The 22,238-nt window shown below is 43.8% G+C and overlaps 1 protein-coding gene across 2 annotated transcripts in view; it reads left to right on the forward strand.

Moving 5' to 3' along the window:
* The first annotated feature begins 328 nt into the window (after nucleotides 1-328).
* Nucleotides 329-22,238, forward strand: part of ADRA1A (adrenoceptor alpha 1A) — a 127,341-nt gene continuing 105,431 nt past the window's right edge. For both annotated transcript variants that reach the window (XM_036750202.1, XM_036750201.1), the window contains exons 1-2: nucleotides 329-812; nucleotides 2,986-4,732. In XM_036750202.1, the coding sequence (XP_036606097.1) occupies nucleotides 3,850-4,732 (883 nt within the window). In that variant the 5' untranslated portion in view covers nucleotides 329-812; nucleotides 2,986-3,849. The remainder of the gene's footprint in view (nucleotides 813-2,985; nucleotides 4,733-22,238) is intronic.

Raw genomic sequence — 22,238 nt, forward strand, 5'->3', positions numbered from 1 at the left:
CAAGAAATGAAGCTTTGGCTCACAATACAGCTCGCCTCTGTTTTAACAGGACATAATCCAATTTGTACAGTCTTCAAGTCCCCAGGACTAGCATTACCTGGGATAGCTTTGACCATGTCACACACAGCATAGTAAATCTGGATGGACCTTATATTTCAGAGATATTCCAAGATATTTTTTGTTTGTTTTTTGTTTCTTAATCCTTAATTTAGACCATTTAAAAGAAGCATTCGCCCCATGCCCCAGTTGTTTTCTTTTTTTTTTTTCCTTTTCGACCAAAGTGAAGTCTTTTTTTCAATTCTCAGCACACGGTGAGCAGAAGGGGGAAACTCCCTGCGCAGAAGCTTTGACTGGACGAAATCTTCCCTTTGACGCAGAGTAATACGGTAAAGATAGGAGATTACGGTACTAGCTGAGGGTAGCGCCTGTTACATCAGCGGTAGCTGCAAAGTTCCTGCCTGCTTTGGGCTAGTATCTCCCAGCTGAGTCTCACAGTATTACAGAGGTTGGGGAGTTCTTGTATGGGCATCTTGCCTTCTTCCCTTCTTTCTTTTTCTCTTCCCTTCGTTCCTTCTTTTCTGTTTCTAGGGGAGCTGACCACAAGCCTGGAGCTCACAGGAGTGGACAGCTGAGTCTTCGCGTTCTGAGGAGCTGAGACTGTTGAGACGGACAGCAGGTTCTCTCTGCGACCAGAGGGAGGAGGTGGTGGCTGCGGCGGCTGGACTGGTCCAGGACCGGCACTGGCGGAGACTCTCCAGCTGGCTGCCTCGCACCATGAGCGCCTGATGCTGCGCCCCAGGACCGCATACTAGGTGAGCGGGATGGAGGAAGGAGGGGAAAAATGCTGGCGGAGGGGCTCAGGACTCAGGGGCGCCGGGGACGGATGACACGGAGGATTTCTCCATTTTGGGGCCAGACGGACTTCCTGGGAAGGTTACAGCTAGCAGAGAGCTCTTTGCTAACAGGCAGGTGAAGGAAAACCTTACTGGGATCTTAGCTGTAAAGCTGAAAGGATCCTTTAACACCATCTTTAGCACCAATCCCCTTAGTTTACAGAGGAGGAAACTGAGGCCAAGAGAAGACAAGTCTTTTGTCCAAGGTCACAAATAGGAACTTAATCAGCAGAGCGGGAATTCGAATCTAGCTCCTCTGATTCTAAATTAAGGGGACGCAGTAGGTTCGGTGGATGGTTTCTGTCCTCTTTCTCCCTTTCTGCCTCTTTTTGTCTGACCCTCTGTTTCTGTGCCTCTGTCTGCCTGTTTTGCTCTCTGTCGCTCTCTCTCTTTCTCTCTCTCTCTCTCTCTCTCTCTCTCTCTCTCTCTCTCTCTCTCTCTCTCTCTCCTCTTTCCCTCCCTTCCTCCCTCCCTCCCTCTCCTACAATCCTCTACTTTCCCCCATAGCACACACTTTCCCTGAAGTTATTTCCTCGCTGACAAGTGTTTAAAAAAAAAAAAACACCTCTGCTGTATTTATACAAAATGGGTGGAGAGGAAAGGATTTGAGAAAATGACCAAGGAGAGCATGGGATCATAGGATCACAGATCTCAGGCTGGAACGGACCTTAGAGACCAACCAGCTCAAATCGCCCCTTTCACAGATAAGAAAACTGAGGCCCAAAAAGTTGAAGTGTTTTGCCTAAGATAACATAGATCCTGGGACTGGAACTCAGTTCTTCAAACTCGCACTCCATCAGTCTCCACCTGCATCCCAACCCGAAGGTCTGCAGATCCAAGTCGGGACTTCAGTCCCTGAGTCCGGTCCTGGACCCAAGGCAAGCCTTCAGAAACTCACCGAGGTGACGCCCAGCGCTTCTTCCCTTGCAGGGTTCAAAGCCTTGAGCCATTTCCCAGCGCCTGGGCTTTGTCCCTCTGCCCCGCCCCCAGGCCGGGGAGCAGTGGATGGAGCCCCTCTATCCGTGCCGCTCCGCTCCCTCGCGTAGGCTTTTCTTCTTGTCTATCCAGCAGCTTTTCCAGCCGCAAACATTGAGCCGCGGTGCAAGCTAGAGGGAGTCCGCTCTGGGCTTGGTGGGGTCCCCGGCGCCTGCAGGATGGGAGATCAGTGTGGACAGCTGTATTGGCGAGTGGCAGGGTGCTGAGAAAGGAATCCTCTGCCGTCTAGAAGGAGAGGGGACCCATGTACCTTGCTACGTTTCTCCGCACCCCCGCATCTGCCCAGGCCCAGGAAGCCTTCGGGCGGCTTTGCCGCTCCCCAGCTTGAGGCTCCGCGTCGGTCCCCGGGCGAATTCCCAGGGTGTGGGGCCTCTGCAGTAGGGGGCTGCATGCGACCGGAGGTCTGGACTTCTGCGAGTCTAGCTCCGGGACCAGACCCTTTCTTATCCTAGCGGGTCGCGTTAGCCCCTAGTTCTCCCTCCCTAAGAAGCTGCATGTTGGGGCACCTGTTGGCAGAACCCATGCATAGCTACTATTAGCTGCTTGGAGAGATCAAAATATGTGCTGGAGCTGGAGAGATACCAAGGCTGCATCCTCGCTTGTTCTTTGTGACCTTGAACTCCTTCCCTCTCCGCTTCCCCTTTCTGGGCCTTGGTTTCTCTCTCTGTAAAATAAGGGGCAGCATCTCCATAACGGCACTTCCAGAAACAGCATTCTACCCATTTCCCAAACAGCGACTTCGCAGAGGCTGTCGGGGTTTCACTTCCCTGGGGGGGCAAGTTTAAGAATATTTTGGGGTCCGCTGACTTGACTGATTCCTAATCTGGACTTCTTGATCGAGCCAAGAGAAAATCCGGCAGTGAGCGCGTATGCCGGTGTTTAGGGTCCAGAGGATTTGAAGGGGGGACAATCCCCGCACTTAGGTTCCTCTGTCCCACGCGTGGGCTGGGGAAAAGAACAAGGGTGCTGGGATTAAGGGGTACCTGCGCGCTAGAATCCCAAGAAATAGAGACGTCCTCCCGGAACGCTGATGGGGCGGCCTCGAGAGCCTGCCTTTATTCACATCTACCCTCCCTTTCTCTCTGGTCTTTTCCAGGAGGCTTAAGGAACAGAGCCGAGCCGCGTACAGCCCCAGAATCGCCGCGGCCTTCTCCAGGATTTCATATCCACCTGCTCGTTCTACCCTTGGATCGGGGACATGCCATGAGGCCAGCGTCCTAGGAGGGGCGGCGGGGGATCGGAGGGGCTCCTCCTCCACCTCCTTTTCCCTCCAGATGAGTCCAGGAGTCCTACTGTCTTTGGGGAGAAGGAGTCCGCAAGAACCGAAGAGTTGTACACATCTCTTGACCTTGACCGAGGCTTTGGGATCGTGAAAGGTCTAACCACTAGCTAATGTGGAGGGGGTGTGGAGGTTCGAGGTAGATACTGTTTGTTTGATTTTTAATCTTTTATTTTATGGGATTTTGAATCTTCACTCAGAGAGTTAGAAAGTGAAGCACACCAGAATCTCCTTTAGTTTAATTCTCCCCTCCCCCAGCCTCATTCCCAATTCCCAATTTTGAAATGCCTTCCGCAAGTTAAGGACTTCCTTCAGAAGAGGCAGTTCTCGGACTTGGAAGGTGCTGCGGCTGACAAGCTAGTTCCCCCGGCCCTCTTTGTCTTCAGCTGAGTGGGCCCAGGAGTGGAGGGGCCAGAGGCGGAGGGTCCTGAAATTCTGACCATGCCTTCCCGAACTGCCTTCTATTTTCCTGTGCCGCGTGTGGGTTTCCAAGCTAAGTTTGGTTTGCTACTGACAGTCCATCTCGTCAGCCTTCTCAACCAAGCCAAGCCCCTGCACTCCTAGGAGACTTAATCTTCTGATATCCTCATCATCTGACTAAACTTCCCACTCCCCAGCGAACTGTTCCGTGACCCTTTAGAACAAGATTCCGGATTTTGCCCAGGTGGTGTCCCGGGGACCATGGTGTTTCTCCCTGAGAATGCCTCCGACAGCACCAACTGCACCCATGCCCAGGAGCCAGTGAATATCTCCAAGGCCATTCTGCTGGGTGTGATCTTGGGAGGGCTCATCCTTTTTGGGGTGCTGGGAAACATCCTGGTGATTCTCTCAGTAGCCTGCCACCGGCACCTGCAGTCTGTCACCCATTACTACATCGTCAACTTGGCTGTAGCTGACCTACTACTCACCTCCACAGTGCTGCCCTTCTCGGCCATCTTGGAGATCCTGGGCTACTGGGCCTTTGGCAGGATTTTCTGCAACATCTGGGCAGCTGTAGATGTCCTGTGCTGCACTGCCTCTATCATGGGTCTGTGCATCATCTCCATTGACAGGTACATTGGAGTCAGCTACCCCTTACGTTACCCCACTATTGTGACCCAGAAAAGAGGACTCTTGGCCTTGATGTGTGTCTGGGCACTCTCCTTGACTATCTCTATCGGACCTCTCTTTGGCTGGAAAGAGCAGCCCCCAGAAGATGAGACCATTTGCCAGATCACTGAAGAACCAGGCTACGTGCTCTTCTCAGCCCTGGGATCCTTCTACATCCCCTTGGCCATCATCCTGGTGATGTATTGCCGAGTGTATGTGGTGGCCAAGAGGGAAAGCAAGGGCCTCAAGCATGGCCTGAAGACAGACAAGTCAGACTCAGAGCAGGTGACACTCAGAATCCATCGAAAAAATGCTCCCTCTGCCAGTAGCTCTGGATCCAGCTCCAAGAACAAGACGCACTTCTCTGTAAGGCTTTTAAAGTTTTCCAGAGAGAAGAAAGCAGCAAAAACCCTGGGCATCGTGGTGGGCTGCTTCATCCTCTGCTGGCTCCCTTTCTTCCTTGTGATGCCAATTGGTAAGTCTTTGGAAGGGAAAAATAAAACCCCTTTACAAAATTGTACTTTTTACCTTGCCAGCCAAATAGGATGCTTCCATCCTTCCTTCGTGTGTTGTCTATTTCAAGTTACTTGTTAATAGCAGGTCTGTCAACATCTGGGACACAGAATTGGCATAGTGAATAAAAAGTCCATTGAATATGGAGTCAAAAGACTCCAGGAAAAGTAATATCAGATATTGGGCAAAGGCCTTGGTTTTGAAGCCAAGGGACCTGGGTTTGAATACTGACTCTGCTCCTCTATTATTTGTATTACCTTGGTCAATTCATTTCATTTCTCAGCCTCAGTGCCTACCTATCTTTAATTTAGGGTTTAGACTAGATGATCCTGAACTCCCTTCCAACCTTAAGCCTCTGATCTTCTGATCCCAGTCTGCTGGTTCACACAGGGAACCTCTGGGTTTCACTTTTCCTTATCTGTGAAGAAAGTGGTTGGACTGCATGGTCTTAAAATCCCTTCTATCTCAAAATCCATGGTCCTCTCATTTTATCTCCACTACCTTTGTGACCTTGGACAAGTAAATGTCAACCTCCCTGGGCCTTGGTTTTCTCATCTGTATATGTGTGAGATTAAATGATTCCCAGTGTCTCTTCCAGCTATAACCAAAGACCCATACTTAAAACATCCACGTTACCAAAGCTCCCTGGAAATGCCACCCAAAGGTGTGAGTTTCGCCTTCCCTTTTGGGGTCCATTCTATGTTATACAGCAGAAGCCAAGCCACTTTCAGAGCACAATAAAGCCTCTTCTACATAATGCAGATTAATCAGCCTCCTTAAAAAGAATGGCAAGTTCTTTTTATTAGCCTTAGTGAATATTTAACCTAAAAACTCCCAGGCCTTCTTTCAGCAGGCATTTGTGCTGAGGACTGTGGAAGATCTGTTCAGATACTGCAGCTAAATCTTATGTGTGTGTGTGTGTGTGTGTGTGTGTGTGTGTGTGTGCGTTTTCTTATTTTGCATTGAGAGTAATCATCAACCTTGCTCTGGACAATTGCCTGTTACTAGGATGAGATTATATTAACAAGTATTCTGTTGAAAAAATAATCTGATTTTACTTCATAACTATGCACTCATTTTCTGGATTCAAGATGAAAGGTAAGTACAGTGAACTGTTAACAGGAAAAATCATTGGAAGCCCAAACCCATTTAAGCTTTAAAGAAAACACCATAAACATTTTTCCCAATGAGTAAATACTTCATTCTTCACTGTGGCAATGTGTGTGTGTTTAAACAAGCATCGCTAACATGCAGACTCTGGAAGGATGGTTGATTTCTTTCTATCTGGGAGCTGTAGATGAAACAGGGTAGAAAGTGCTCTGTGGTTTACAAATCCACTTTCTGCAGATGTTAAATTAACTCGTGTCAAAAGTCATCAGATCACTGCTAACAACAGCAAGCTGATCCATTTAGAGCAGTCCATGAATGCAAGGGGTGGAGAGGGAACCTTTCAACAAGATCCCAAAATGGTGGTTTGTTATTTTTAGTCTGCAAAGTCAAATACTGAAGAGTCCTCCCAGTTGTTGAGAGAGACTCAGACAAGTAACTTGGAAAGTGGTCATGAGAAATGGTTCAAGTTAAATCCTCCAGTACTTTTGGGTCAAATTTTGACTACATGCACTTATTGGAGCTGTAGTTTTGATTTGCTTTTCTGTACCGCGCTTAGAACGCTGTAGTGGCTTGCCGTGATATAAGGAAGCATTTGCATGTACTGCTGGAGTAAGAATCTTGGAGAATGCCAGTTCCCTGCTCTGTCACTAAAAAACCTTTATGACCTCCGTCAAAGCATGTCATCTCAGCAGTATTTTATTTCCTCCAGTGTAAAATGGGGCAGGTATCCTAGATGTAGGGCCCCCCACCCTAACCCTGATGTTCTAGGTTCTATTTTAGGTTCTAGGTTCTAAAGACATGACTAGTTATGGCATCAAAATACTAGGCTTTCAGCTTCCAGTCTCTGGTTCTAAGGATTCTTATATCTTTTGGAATAGTTTTTAGTTTATTGTCTGTTTCTTTTCCATTTGTAATCATGTAATTCTATGCTGTTGCCTTGGAAGAATTCCTTCCTCCCTTGTCCTACTGACTGAATAATATGACCTGATAGGCAGCAAGAAAATCCTTGTTTGAGAATACTTGGTATCTATTTCAACCAGGGAAGGGACTTCACAACCTACCCATCTTCTCAATCTCAGCTATTTCCACATCTTAAAAAAATCACTTAAAGGAAAAGGGAGATATAGACAGTGATGAAGTATTGATGGTGTGATAGCTGGCACATATAGAAAGATCATCTACATCTAACAAAATCATGTAAGGACTATATGCCATTGCTTTCAGCTTCAAGTCTCTGACCCTAAGGATTCTTATGTCTTTTGGAACATTTTGAGTTTATTGTATGTTTCTTTTTCATTTGTAATTCTGTGATTCTGTGATACCTTACATTGGAAAACTTGAAAGAATTACTTATTCCTTTGTCATATCAATAGACAAGTGTGATTATGGGCAGCATACATGGTAGCCAGCAAGAGAGGCCTTGTTCTAGAATATTTGGTGTCTATTTCAACAGGGGAAGGGACCTCACAACCCACCCATCTTCTCAACCACAGCTATTTCCACATCTAAAAAATCACTTAAAGAAAAAGGGAGATATAGACAGTGACAAAGTATTAACGACATGATAGCTAGCATGTGTATAACACAAAGCACTGTACAGATATTGCCTTATTTCATCCTTACAACAATTCTGAAAGGAGCAATTATTATCCCCACTTTACAGATGAAGAAACTGAGGCAGACAGAAGTTAAGTGAATTGCCCGGGATCATTCAAAGTAAGTGTCTGAGCCTGCTTTGAACTCAGATCTCCTGACTCCAGGTCCTGTGCTCCATCAACCTGCACCACCATATACATTCCTAGATATATTCTGGAACTGGGATGGGTTGAGCAGGAGGTGGTTATATAAGAATGCTAGGTAAAATGTAGGATGACTTGAATATCAAATGGGACTTTACCCATCTCTAATTGCAGGAGGCTGATGGACTAATTTATGCCCCATTCTAAAGCTAGAATCATGCTGAAGGTGTGACTCATATGATCCCATTGTAGTAATCCAGGTGGAAAATGTCACATCATGGTAGAGCAGAAAGGGGAAAGCATTCGAAGAGGAGCATTCTACAAAGTGTAGTGATATGGTGAGAGCACAAAGCTTGGAGTCAATTAGGCAGGCAGATGGGAAGCAACAAGCATTTATTAAGCACTTAGGGCATGCCAAGCACTGTGCTGAGCGATAGAGATACGAGAAAAACAGAAACCAGTCACAGTTCTCAAGGAACTCAAATTTTAATGAAAGAGACCACATATAAATCACTGATACAATAAGCTGAGTCTCGGAGAAAGGCAGGGAAGAAGCTAAGAGGCAGTTGGAAGGAGGAAAACCATTCTAGGCATGGTTGGGGGATGGGAGAAGGAAGGTGTGGCCAGTGGAAAGGTACAAACAGCAAGCACTAAGCCAGGCTAGTGTAGGCAACGTAGTGTGTGTCAAGGCAACTGAAATATAAGCAGAATGGAAAGGTAGGAAGGCACCAGGCTTGAAATATCCAATCAAAGATTTAATATATGAGCTTGGGAATAAATGGGAAGCACTGAAGCTTATTGAATAGTGGGGTAACATAGTCAGATCTCTGTTTGGAAAAATTACTTTAGCAGCTGAAGTGGAAGATAAGTTGGAGACAGGAGAGATTTGAGGCAGGGAAATCAATAGAAGAAGGTCGTTACAATAGTCCTGGGGAGAGAACAGAATGAGAATTCCACTTCTGTCATCTACTAACTGTGCAGCTGCAGGCAAGTCACTTATGGTCATTTGTCCTTCCTTCTCAAAGAGGACCAATGACATCAGGAAGGTGATATCTTGACTTGCAAGTGAGTTGGATTTAAGTGACGGAGGGCTGTGCAAAATCATCAGCCTCACTTTCTGCTCCAGAGCCATCTGGATGCAGTAGCAAGATACAAATCAGGACAATTGGAGATGGCCTCAGATCCCAGCAAGTCACTTAATCAACAAACCTACTATGTGACAGGTATAATGCTAGTCACTATGTATATAATGACAAAAGTTCCTACCTTCAAGGAGCTTCCCTTCTCTCAGGGGATAACAAGTGTATGCATATGAGTGTGTGTATTTACATGTACATATGTATGCATACCTAAATGTGCACATGCACATGTACATAAAAATATGTTAACTTTAAAAGGTATACATGTATGTGTATACATAGATGACATGCAACATGGATACTGGATGACTCCCATGCCTGGAAAGGTATGGGAAAACTTCTCTGGCTTCCTTCAAGTCCCAGCTAAAAGTCTGCCTTCTACAGAAAGCCTTTCCTAATCGCCCTTAATTCCCGTACCTTCCCTCTATCGATTATTTCAAATTAATCCCACATATAGCTTATTTCTACGCTGTCATAAATATTCTCTCCCCCGTTAGACTGTGAGCTCCTTGGAACAAGGATTGTCTTTTACATCTCTTTGTGTCCCCAGCATTTAGGATGTTGTCTGGCACATGATAGGAACTTAATAAATATTTATTGATCACCTGACTGATTGGGGTAGGGAGGACACTGGTAGCTAGAAGGATGAAGGAAGGCTTCCTCTAGAAGCTGCTTCTTGAAGGAAGAGAAGGAATCCAAGGAGTCAAGAGAGAGTACATTCCAGGGATGTAAGTATAGCTAATGCAAAGGCCTAGAGAGAGGCAATCAGGTACAACATATGAGGAATGGTATTTGTTGTTCAGTCATTTTCAATCGTTACCTCATTTGGGGTTTTCTTGGCAAAGACACTGGAGTAGTTTGCCATTTCCTTCTCCAACTCGTTTTACAGATGAGGAAACTGAAGCAAACAGGGTTAAGTGACTTGCTCAGGGTCACATAGCCAGTAAGTGTCTTAGGCCAGATTTGAATTCAGGAAAGTGAGTCTTCTTGACTCCAGGCCCTGCACTCTATCGCCTTCGACACCTAGATACCACGTGAGGAGCAGTAAGATCATTTTAGCTTAAAAGAGTTTACATGAAGGGGAATAGTGTGTAATAAAAATGGAAGCATTAGATGGAGTCAGATTGCAAAGGACTCTAAATATTCAACAGAGGTCTTTATATTTGATCCTGAAAGTAATTGAGACTTTCTTTAATATACTGAGTAAAGGAGAGGCACAGTCCTTAGGAAAATCACCTTGTTAGCTGAGCTGAGGAAAGATTATTGTAAGGAGAGATTGGAAGCTGAAGACCAATTAGAAGACTAATGAAATAGTGTGGGCAAGAAGTGATGAGGACCACAACTAGAATGGTAGAAAGAAGGAGATGGATGTTAGAGATGATGCCGAAGTAGAATTGACAAGATTTATCAGATGATTGGATTAGGGAGTGAGGATGAGTGAGGTTGAAAACCTGAATTGACTGAATGAAGAGAGGATAGTGTGCTGGACAGAAATAGCAGAGTTTGGTGGCCAGGTTGGGGGGCTAAAATAGGGAGTGAATTGGGGGAGGAAGGAATGGGACTCAAGGACTTAGAAGAATAAAGAAAGGTGCTATTACAGTAATTTGGGTCAAGGCGATCTGACCCGAGATGACAGTGGTGGTCATGGAAAAAGCTGAAGCCTCTCATGTCCCATTGGGTAGAAATTCTAACTGAACTTTTATGTACTATTGAGTGATGCCCCCTTCAAAATCAGCATGAAGAAAGGGCTACTTGGAGTCCAGGAAGGTAGTTTCAATTCTCACGTCAGACATTTATTTACTGGGTCACCCTGGGCAACTCAGAAGATCATAGATTTAGAGCTGGAAAGGATCTTAGAGGCTCATTTAGCAGATAACAGACTGAGGCACAGAGGGGTTAGATGAGTCTCCAGGGACTCCAGCTAGTGTCTGAAGTAGGTACCATGCTGACTTCCAATAGAATTACTTATAAGTATATGAATCTTCTACCCTTTCTGAGTTTTAGTTTCACCTCCTCCAATCCCCCCAGCAATATTGCCTTTGCCCATAAAATATCTGGAGCTTACTTTTCCTTTGGAGGTGACATCAGAACCAAGGTATAAACCACAATAAAAAATGTCCACCCTAGACAATTTTATACCACACTTTGTTTCTGTTTTGATCCTGAACAGTGTGTTCAAACTTGACCAGTCACTCTGTGTCAGTCTTGATGTCAACAGCTTGTGTCTGTTTTCTAAAAAAAACCCTACATCCATCTTAAGAGAATGAAAAATTACTAAACCTAAGCATATTCCAAAAAATAGACCCCAGTATCTTAATCTCCAGAATCTAGAGGACTGTCACATAGAAGGGAGATCAGTTTTATTCTGTTTGACCCTGGAAGGCAGAGTCATGAAGCAAAAATGGTCAATGTAGGAGAGAAGCAAATTTAGGCTTGATGTTGGTGGGGGGGCACTAATAATTAGATGTGTGTCCAATAGTGGAATAAGATGCAGAGGTTGAAGAGAGAAAGAGATGTTGCCCTTCAAGGAAGGGGTGGATGACCACTCATCTGAGATGTGGGTGGACAGATTATTGTTCAGGCATGAGTTATACTAAATACTGAGGTCCCTTCCAACTCTGACACTCTTCACTTTGAGAGATTGTCAGGAAACTGGTTTTCTGCACTTGGTTTGGCATTGGCTATCACCACAGTTCCAAAAGAGGCACTTCATTTATTCATTCTTTCATTCACTCTTTCATCCATCCATCCATTCATTAGTTCATTCAATCATCCCATGTGTGGAGATTATTTTATTCTTTCTATTTGAATCTCTAGTGCCTAGCACAACATATAGCATTTCATTCATTCATTCAATAAACATTTATTAAATGCTACTATGTGCCAGGCACTGTGCTAAGCACTGTTGATACAAAAAGATGCAAAGGAGTCTCTGGTCTCAAGGAGCTTGCAACCTAGTGACCAATAGATTACAATCTAATAATAATTCCCTTGAAGTATTTGAAAGGGTATCACATGGAAGAAAGATTAGATATGTTCTGCTTGATCCCAGAGGAGAGGCCCAGGTGCAGTCATTTGAAGGTGCAAAGAGCCCAACTGAGGCTAAATTTCAGGAAAAATTTCCTAGAGTTGTTCCACAGTTGGATAAGCTGCCTGGAAGGTCTTGGGTTTTACCACACCGGAGGCCTTCAAATGGGCTCCTGGCCTGAACCCTTTGTTGGAGATCTCTTCAAGGAAATTTGTGGTTAGTTATAGGTTGGATTAAATGGCCCCTCAAAGACCCTTCCACGAATCTAAAATTCTAGGATTCTCTGACTGACCAACCTCTCAGGCAGCAGCACACAGCTCTGATATTTCATGATTCTGATTTTATCAAAAGGGTAGCAGAAAAAGCTTTGGTCTGGATGATCCCAGGCAAAGCCAAGAGGGTTCACAGAAGGCCCCATTGGTTGTCAACCTCCTGGAATGCTGGTGGAGCCTCAGCCCATGCCCAAAAAGGGCTGGAGAAAGACTCTCACACAGGGATGTTTTTTCATGTTCTGCCTGCTTTGAGCTGATTGCCAGGACATTTGGTTTTGTTCAGAAACCTGCTAGTTCGGAGGGGGACCAAGGAGCTTTGAACCCTTATAAGGAGAATTGTTTTTGAGACCTTTCCCACTCCCCTCAAACGGCAATGCCATTGTTTTTCCCGGGCTTCCTTTGCCCTCTGGCACTACGTTCCTCAGGCCATAGGCTCAAATGGCAAAGGGAGAAACTGATTTGAAAGCTGCTGGCATCCACTTGGATGTTTCTGGGATGTGGCTCCAGAGAGGTTTAGTTTCCCAGGACATTCAGAGCTTGAGTCTCAGGGCCTCCCCATGAGGAACTTTCTAGAAGGAATCAGCAAAACCAGCAGAAATGTTTCCCTGGACACAAAAGAATCCAAAGGTGTCTCACAGGGGCTGAATCTCTCTCTTCCATCTTGTTTCTCACTCCTCATGCTGCAAATAAAGATAAAGAGGGAAGAGGATATCTCTGCTATCCCAGAACTAACTTTATTTGTCTGCTGGCGCAAAAATGGAAGGGAAATGATCTGTAAGTGCCCAGCAACCCAGTCTCTGGTCCTGGTGGTTTGATGCTTACAGCCCCTGGTATTGCTTCATATGGATGAAGGGAGTAGAAACCCCCACTTGAATACAGGGAACTGACTGTCCTGGCTTCCCTGATGCTGGATTCAAATGCCTTTGAATTACCCTCCCCCATCCACCCAGTGTAACTTTACTGCAGCTCAGGATTGGCCCTCGGGCAAAGAAATGAAGCAGGCTGGCTGTGTTCCAGTAAGCCGGACCTCCCTTTTCCTTAATAATGACTGACATTTGTAGGATCACAGATATAGGGCTGGAAGGGACCTGAGACACCGTCTGGTCCAACCTACTCATTTTACAGAGAAGGAAACTGAAGTCTAGAGAACTTTAGTGGTTTCCCAAGGCCAAATAAATAGTGACAGAGTGAAATTTAGATCTAGTCCTCTGAGGTTCAATCCATCCGTCCATCTTTCTTCTCTGGCTTCCATTTCCTCATATAGGCAGCTGGCAGTACAGTGAATAGAGTGCTGGGCCTAGAGCTAGGAAGACCTGAGTTCAAATTCAGCCTCAGAGGCATACTAACTGTGTGACCCTGGGCAAGTCACTTAAGCTCTGATTGCCTCAATTTCCAAAACTGGAAAATAGGGATAAGAATATCTACCTCAAAGGGTTGTGGTGAGAATCCATGAGATAACATTTGTAAAAAGTACTTCAGACAGTGCCTGGCACACATTAAATGCTATGGAAGTGCTTATTCTCTCCCTCTATAAAATGATCCCTCATTATTGGATTGGATGATTCCTAAGTCCCTTCCAGATATAAATAATAATCTTATAATTTAAGATTTAAACTGAGGTCTTCCTAACTAAAATTACGGAGCTTTAAACACTAGGCCATTCAAATCCCGTTTGTTCTATTCAAATCCTACCCGCTGTCTGCCACCACAAGTCAATGTTTCACACACACACACACACACACACACACAGGTACACACACACACAGGTACACACACACACACACAGGTACACACACACACAGGCACACGTACATGTACATGTGCGCACACATGCACACGCACAAGCACAGGCACACACAGGTACATTCACACATACACATATATAATATTTCATGTCCCTAGTTTCTTTAACATTCATCAGCCTTAGTAGACTGTAAGCCTCTTGAAAGTAGTAACTCTCTGTCTTTCTTTTTCTTCTTAGTACTCAGTTCTCAGTGCCTGGCATGTGATTAATATGAAATGCTTGCTCACTTGGCCTGACTCTGCAGTAGGCCGGTGGTCCTATTGGTAATTCCTCAGAAAACCTAATTCACATGAAATATTAGTTTATTGCTGCCTGCGATGACTCAGGCTGCAACCCATGCCTGCCTGCCTTGGGCCCCTCTTGTCCATATATTCCCATAAGTTCACCAGAGGGAGTCAGTCCAGTAATGCTGCAAGAGGACTCCCTCAATTTGTTGTTTAATGGATAGAAAACTGTCCTAGAACCATGGAGACCTGTGTTCACATTCTGACTGCACAAATTGGCTGAGTGACTCTGGGCAAGTCATTTAGTCCTTTGATGCTCTGGGCAGCTCTTAAAGAGTTTAAAGTGCAGAGTCAGTGCCTGCCTATGATTCAGTAGGTGGAGTTTCTTCGCCTGGGAGTTCCATCCAGCTGTGTCAAACTCAAATAGAAATGGATCCTCGTTGGCTTCATGTTGACTTATTAAACATCTTTTGTTACATTTTAATGTAGTTCTGGACCTACTCAGGAGTTTTATGGCCTTGAGTTTGATACCTATGCCTTACATTGATGAAATCACAAGTACAGGTCCTGCCCTCACCTCACCAGGAATCAAGTGGAGTCCTCCATGCTTTACCTGTAATTGTCTTCTCGCTTGAGGAACATTCCACCTCCTTTTCATTTCATACAATCCCTTCAGGCTTTTCATCAATCTATAAAAAAATGAGAAAGAGAGAGAGAGACATAGAGGATAGAAGGGGAGAGAGAGAAAGAGAGGGGGAGGGACAGAGAGAGGGAGAAACAGAAAAAGAGACAGACACAGAAACAGACAGAGACAGAGAAAGCAAGAGAGAAAGTGAGACAAAAGGAAAGGAGGGAGAAGAGAAAGAGAGGAAGAGGAGGAAGAGAGAAAATATAAGAAGAGAGGAGGGAGAGGGAGAGAGAAAGTGAGACAAAAGGAGAGAAGAGGGAGAGAGAGACAGAGAGACAGAGAGAGACAGACAGAGACAGAGAGAGACAGAGAGACAGAGAGAGAAAGAGTTTACAGATGAGGAAAATGAGGACAAGGAAGCTCGACTGACTTCATAGCATCATAACTCTGGAGCCAGAATGGACTCTAGAGGTATCTAGTCCAATTTCATTTTATTGAGGAGGAAATTGAAACCAACAAAGTTGAAATGACTTGAAATCATTTACCCCAAGTCACACGTGGAATAAGTGTTGACTTTCCAAGCTAGGTTCTCTGACTCTGCATTCAATGCTCTTCCTGCTTTTATTACTGTTTGTATATAGAGATAATGTTGCATAGTAGCTAGAGAGCTGCCCTCGATACCTGGGAGACCTGGATTCCAGAATTACCTTCAACATATACTGGCCATATTACCCTTCACAAGCACTTAACAGCTCAAACAACAAGGACTTATTAAGTGCTTACTGTATGCCAGGCACTGTGATAAGTTCCAGGAATACAAAGGCAAAAAGATGGCCCCTGCTTTTAAGCAGATGACATTCTGATGATCCATACAACATGCCAATAACCATACAAGCTATGGACTATATAAATGAAATATCATTTCAGGTACAAGGTGCTGGATAGAGGGAGGGAAATAGACCAGAAAAAGCTTCTTGGAGAAGATAAAAATTGTACACGTATGCTTCATTTGCCACTATTATTTGATATAGTTCCAGAAATGCTAGCAATAGCAGTAAGGCAAGATAGAAATTAAAAATATAAATACACGCAAAGAGGAGAAGGAACTATCTTTATTTGATGATGACATGATGGCTTAATTAGAAAATGCTGGAGAATCACCAAACAAACAATTGATACAATTAATACCTTCAGCAAAGTTGAAAGCTAGAAAATTAACCTACAAAAACAATATTATTTCTACATAATAACAAAAGCCAAGAGGCAACAATAGAAAGGGAAATCCCATTAAGACAACTACAAAATGCACAAATATTTAGAAGTCTATCTACCAAAGCATTAAAAATACATACATATATATATATATATATATATATATATATATATATATATATATATACAACTACAAAAATTTTGTTGCTGTTGTTGGGTTGTTTCTCTTCTATCTGACTCTCCGCAATACCATTTGGGGTTTTCTTGGCAGAGATACTGGAGTGGTTTGCCATTTCCTTCTCCAGTTCATCTTATAGATGAGGAAACTGAGGCAAATAGGGTTAAGTGACTTGCCCAGGGTCACACAGCTAGTAAGTGTCTGAGGCCAGATTTGAACTCAGGAAGATGAGTCTTCCTGACTCCAGGCATGGCATTCTGTCCACTGCACCACCTATCTACCCCCACCCCCAAGAAAAGTACATACAAAAAATGCATTTTTTGTTATTCAGTCATCTAACTTATATTCACCTCCATGTGACTCCATTTGGGGATTTCTTTGCAAAGATACTGGAATGATTTGCCATATCCTTCTCTAGCTCATTTTTCAGATGGGAAAATCAAGGCAAACATGGTTAAGTGACTTGCCCAGAGTCACACAGCTAACTAGTGTCTGAGGCTGAATTTGAACTCAGGTCTTCCTGACTCCAAGCCTAGAGCCCTATTCCCTGTGCCACCTACCTGCCAAAGTAGTTATAACAGCACTTTTTGTGATAGAAAACAACTGGAAATGACACAGATGCTCTTTGATCAGAGAATGGCTGCGTAAATTGAAAGTAATGTTACTGTGCCATAAGAAGCAGCAAACATAATGAATACAGAGAAGCCTGGAAAGACTCACCTGAACTGATACAAAGTAAAGTAAGCAGAGGGAGGAGAACAATATACTCAGTGACTGCAACGACGGAACGAAAATAACAACAATTACAAAGAGTTTGAAACTGAGTGTGATAAAGTTAGAAACAGAAAATTTGAGGCCAAAGAGGAATGAGGAGGCACCCCCAGGAGGTCCATAGGAGTGAAACCTGCCAGGTAATATCAGTTTCACTGAAGTTTTTTCTCTTGTTCCTGTTTTTTTAAATCATGTTTATGAGGAATGGATGAGAGATAGAGCAGGAAATCTGGGGCGATGCAGAAGCAAATGAAATCAACGAAGATCTATTTTTCAAAAGAAAAGGACAGCTTTATTAGAATGATGAGAACAGAAACCAGATTATAAGACTTCAAGAAAAGAGGGTTCGAAGAGAGGTGGAAACAAAGGTGGAAAGTTCTGGAATGAAAAGAAGGGGGGAAGTTGGACAGCAACTCAAGTGAGTAGTAGGATCAAATAATACACAATAAATATAATATATTAAATACATAAAAATTTAAATAATTAAAATAAAATGAAAAATAATTAAAAATAGAATAATAAAAATAATACATAATAAATTTTTCCCTCCCAAAGAGTGGCAACTCCAGTGGGGCAAGGATTATTTCATGTATTTCTTTGTATCCTTTAACACTTAAAATGGCTGGAAATGTTAAGACTTCATGTATTTCTGTTAAACTGAATTGAAGATAGGCAAGACCTGTTCATCAATTCATAAACCAACAAACATTGTTTACAGTATCAACTGTGCTAGGTTCCAGGAACTTTTGAGATAGGCCTTTGAGATACAAATACCAAAGTGATACAGTCTCCAACCTCAAGGAACTTACTTTCTGCCAGGAGGGTGTAATGTATTCATAGAAAAGTAAATGTAAGATATGTTTAAAAATAGACAGTAATTTGGAGCTGAAGGTCTGAACAGTGGGAGGGGATCAGAAAAGGCCTCTTGAAGGAGACAGCATTGGAATTGAGTTTTGCAGGGAACTGATGATTTCATGAGAGGGAAGAGATATTGTTTGGTCTGAAAGACAGCCTGTTTCACCTTCACATAAAGGTAAAAAGTGGAATAGAGTCACTGGGGAAGCCCAAGGCAATTTGGTTGGAGAAGAGAGTGTGTGAAGGGAAGTAATGTGTACTCAGCCTGGAAAGACTGGCTGGAGCCAGATTGTGAAGGGCAAAGAGAAGAGCTGGTATTTTATCCTAATGGTAATGGGGAGCTACAGCAGCTTCTTGATCAGGAGAGCAATAACAGCTGGGCTTTATATAGCCATATTAGGGTTTGCAAAGCTCTCTCTCTCTCTCTCTCTCTCTCTCTCTCTCTCTCTCTCTCTCTTTCTCTGTGTGTGTGTGTGTGTGTGTGTATCTGTTTTATCTTCACAACAACCCTACAATATGGATGTTATTGTTAACTGTTTTATAGAAGGCAAAACTGAAGTAAACATGAATTAAGTGACTTACTAGGGTCATACAGCTACAAGTCTAAGGCAGATTTGAATTCAGGCTTTTCTAACTTCCAACCCAATACTCTATGTACTTCAGTGATCAAATTCATGTCTGAGTGAGTAGAGCACTTGGAGTTAGGAGGACCTGAGTTCAAATATGACCTCAGATACTTGACACACTTGCTAGCCATGTGACCTTGGGCAAGTCACTTAACCCCAATTGCCCTACCTTCCTCCTGCAAAAAAAAATTCATGTCTGAAGAAATAATTTTAAAGAAGAAAGGAGAGATTTTGGGTGTTAATCAACAAAAATTTATCAAGCTCTTACTATGTGCCAGGTAATTAACCAAGTCCTGGAAATACAAAGAAAGGCAAAAACAATAACAAAACCCAGTCCCTGGTCTCAAAGAGACCACTGTTCAATGGAGCAGACAACATATAAATAACTGTACAAACAAGTGGTTATATACAGGAGAAATTGGAGTTGTAGGGAGAAGGCACCAGCATTCAGGAGGCTTAGGAAAGACTTCCTCTAGAATTTAGCTAGGTATTGGAAGGAACCAGGGCAACCAGGAGGCAGAGCTAAGGATGGAGAGAATTCCAGGCATGAGGGGCAGTCAGCAAAGATGCCCATAGTTAGAAGGTCTTGTTCCAGTAACATGCAGGAGGCCAGTGCCACTGCCTCATGGCATTCGTAGGGAGAAGTGAGGAGTAACTGGGCTGGAAAGGTGGGGAAGGGCTAGATTATGAAGGGCTTTGAACACCAAAGGGAGGATTTTATATTTGATCTTCGAAGTAATAGAGAGCCACTGAAGTTTATTGAATGAGAGGGTAGAGGACTGGTATAGTTAGAACCTGTATTTTAGAAAGATCAGTTTGACAGCTGAATGGAGGATGGATTGGAGTGGAGTTGTCTATAGCTCAGGTGTGCGGTGATAAGGGCCTGCACCAGGGTAGTGAAGGTGTCAGAGGAGAGAAGGTGGCATGGGTGTATCCAAGCAATGTTCCAAAGGTGGAATAGAAGGACATGGAAATGGAGGGTGAAAGAGAGGTAGAGGTTGAGGCGCAGACTTGGGGACAGAGGAGGTAGGCATGGAAATAATCCATATTAGTTGCTGGGAATTCAGTTGAATTCAAATCCACATGCATTTATTAAGCACCTACTACATTTGTAACAGGTGGTGCAGTGGTTAGAGTGTGGGCCTAGAGTTAGGAAGACCTGTGTTAAAATCTGTTGTCAGACATGATCTGTGTGACCCTGGACAAGTCACTTCACCCTGTTTGCCTCAGTTTCTTCATCTGTAAAATGCGCTGGAGAAGAAAATGGCAAACCCCTCCAGTATCTCTGCCAAGAAAACCCAAAATAGGGACACGAAGAGTCGGACACGACCGAACAGCAACAAAACTATACCTGATGCTGAGGATACAAAGACAAAATTAAAACATCCTTGCCACACTCAAGGGGTAACAGCTTCCTGGACTAAACAACATTCATCTAAATAATATGAAATATATACAAGGTTGATACAAAGTGGGGAGGGGGGCACAGCACCAATAATCGATGGCTTCAGGAAATGCCTCTTGTGTGTGAGATGAGTCTTGAAGGGGACAGGAGTTTCCAAGGGGCAGAGGTAAGAAGAGATAATGTTTGAGGCCTTTGGAAAGGACCTATCTGAAAGCATAGAAGCAGGAGATAGTGGATGAGGAAGAAAAGTAAGTGTGTTTGGTTGGAATGTACAATGCATGAAGGTAGAAATCATGAGAAATCAGACTACAGAGATAGTACCAGGAAAAGAGGGGGAGGAAGAATAGGGAGCAATGCAAAAAAACATTTTGTCAGTTTTCTCATCTGTAAAATAAGGGGTTGGACCAGATGGCCTCTAACGTCCTGCCCAGCCAGGGGTGTGCTGGTGAACATTTAATAACCAGCTCACTAGAAGGGAAATATACAAAAGACGTACTTTCAAGTTAAACTGCAGTATTACCATTTTCTCCATTACTTCCTTAAGTCTAGACAACCAACAAAGGAATCGATCAAGCCAACATTTGTAGCATTTGCTGATTTCTGAGGTATAAATTTTGATGCTGGAAATTTAACACTGGGCTCTCCTGAGCCAATTCAAGCTGCCTCCAGCACAGCAAAGCTCCCTGCTCTAAATTTATAATCCTACACTTTGACGAGAAAAGGAGTTATATCTTACATTCACTTAGGAGAAATTTATGGTAATACAATCTCTACTCCTATTTTCTTGAACCTTTCCACATTATGCCAATCTAGGGTTCAAAATTCACTTAGCCTACAGCCCAGCACTGCCAGGTCCATTACTGGCACCAGAGTAGCTCTGAAGGAGCCTTTGCCCGCATAAGGAGGGCTTTTTTCTGTCTTCTGTGCCAGTGGTTCTATTTTAGCCACATAGAATCTCATCATTACTAAGATGGAAAAAAGACAACACAATGGTGGGTGTAGACCCAATGTCAAGGAAGACTAGATACTCAGCAGCTTTTTTTTTAAGTATCAAAGGCAAAACTTGACCTTTAAACAATTTTTCAGCTCCCAGTTGAACTTGTTTTCTGCAAATATGGTTTGAACGAATCAATCCCCTTCCCTTTGTCTTTAAAAACAAATACCATTTAGTGGTGAAGGTAATAATTTCAATCTGGTTTTAAGACTTTTCTCCTGCCAAGTTCCACGGCGCCCAAAATGTCCAAGATAAAAAAAGAAACACCCCTGGAAGCGAGCTGGTACAGTCCATGGCCAGGGTCATAATTTAGTGACATTTTTTCATTTCCACACGAATGACCTAGCGTGTCTCTGCAGCTGTGCTCAGCTTCCAGCCCAGCTGCTTTGGATCATGGTGAGGGTGCAGGCTCCAGTTTCATCATGAACCCAGACATGCCTCAGAATCCACATGCTGGGGTCAAAGGCACATCTTGGGAAAGAAATATCCTATAAATTAGCTTCCCCCACCATCTTGAAGGCTTGAGGTTTTGCTACTGTGTTGACTGAGGATCTAGAACCTGCCTGACATCCATTCCAAAGCCATCCAACTTTCATTTTGCTATATGTCCAACAGTGTGCCTTTGGAAGCAAATAAGGGACATGTGTTCTTAATACCCTACTGTTCAATCCATTGAAATGCTGTTGGATGACTGCCATCGACAAGAGCCATACTGAAAACTCTATGGTCCTAGCCAAGTCTTCATTTGAATAGCTTCATGTGTCAGTCCTAAGATTCTCCCCAGACTTCCAAATGGAAAGGCTCTTCCTAAGTCAATCAGTTCACAAACATTTATCAAGAGCCTAGTAAGTGCTAGGCACTATACTAAGCACCAGGTGTCCAAAAAGAAGCAAACAACAGCCCCTGCCCTGAAGGAGTTCACAATGTAATGGAGGAGACAGCAAACAAACAAAGATGTACAAACAAACCATATACACAATGGAAAGAAATAATTCCAAGAAGAAAGGCCCCTGAATGAAGAGGGGCATTGAAGGGCTTTCCATAGAAGGTGGGGTTTTGGTTGGGGTTTAAAAGAAACCATGGAAGCCAGGAGATAGACATGAGGAAGGAGAGGGTCCCAGGCAAGGGTGACATCAAGAGAAAATTCCTAGAGCCAAGAGACGGAGGGTCTTTGTTTTGGAAAAACCAGGAGGCCAGTGTCACCGGCTCAAAAAATGTATGTTGGGGTATAAGGTGTAAAAAGACTGGAAAGATAGGAGGGGGCTAGGCTGTGAAGGACTTTGAATGCCAAACACAGAAGATTTTCTATTTGAACCTGGAGGTAATAGGGAGCCACTGGAGTTTAGTAAGTGGGAAAGGTGAGGTAATATGGTCAGACCTGTGCTTTAAGAAAGTCATTTTGGTGGTTGAGCAGAAGATGAATTGAAATGTAGACTTCAGGCAGGCTGACCACGCCCCCAGCAACTATCATACTAATGTAAGT

Source organism: Trichosurus vulpecula, chromosome 3 (assembly GCF_011100635.1).
Source record: "Trichosurus vulpecula isolate mTriVul1 chromosome 3, mTriVul1.pri, whole genome shotgun sequence".
Classification (NCBI taxonomy): domain Eukaryota; kingdom Metazoa; phylum Chordata; class Mammalia; order Diprotodontia; family Phalangeridae; genus Trichosurus; species Trichosurus vulpecula.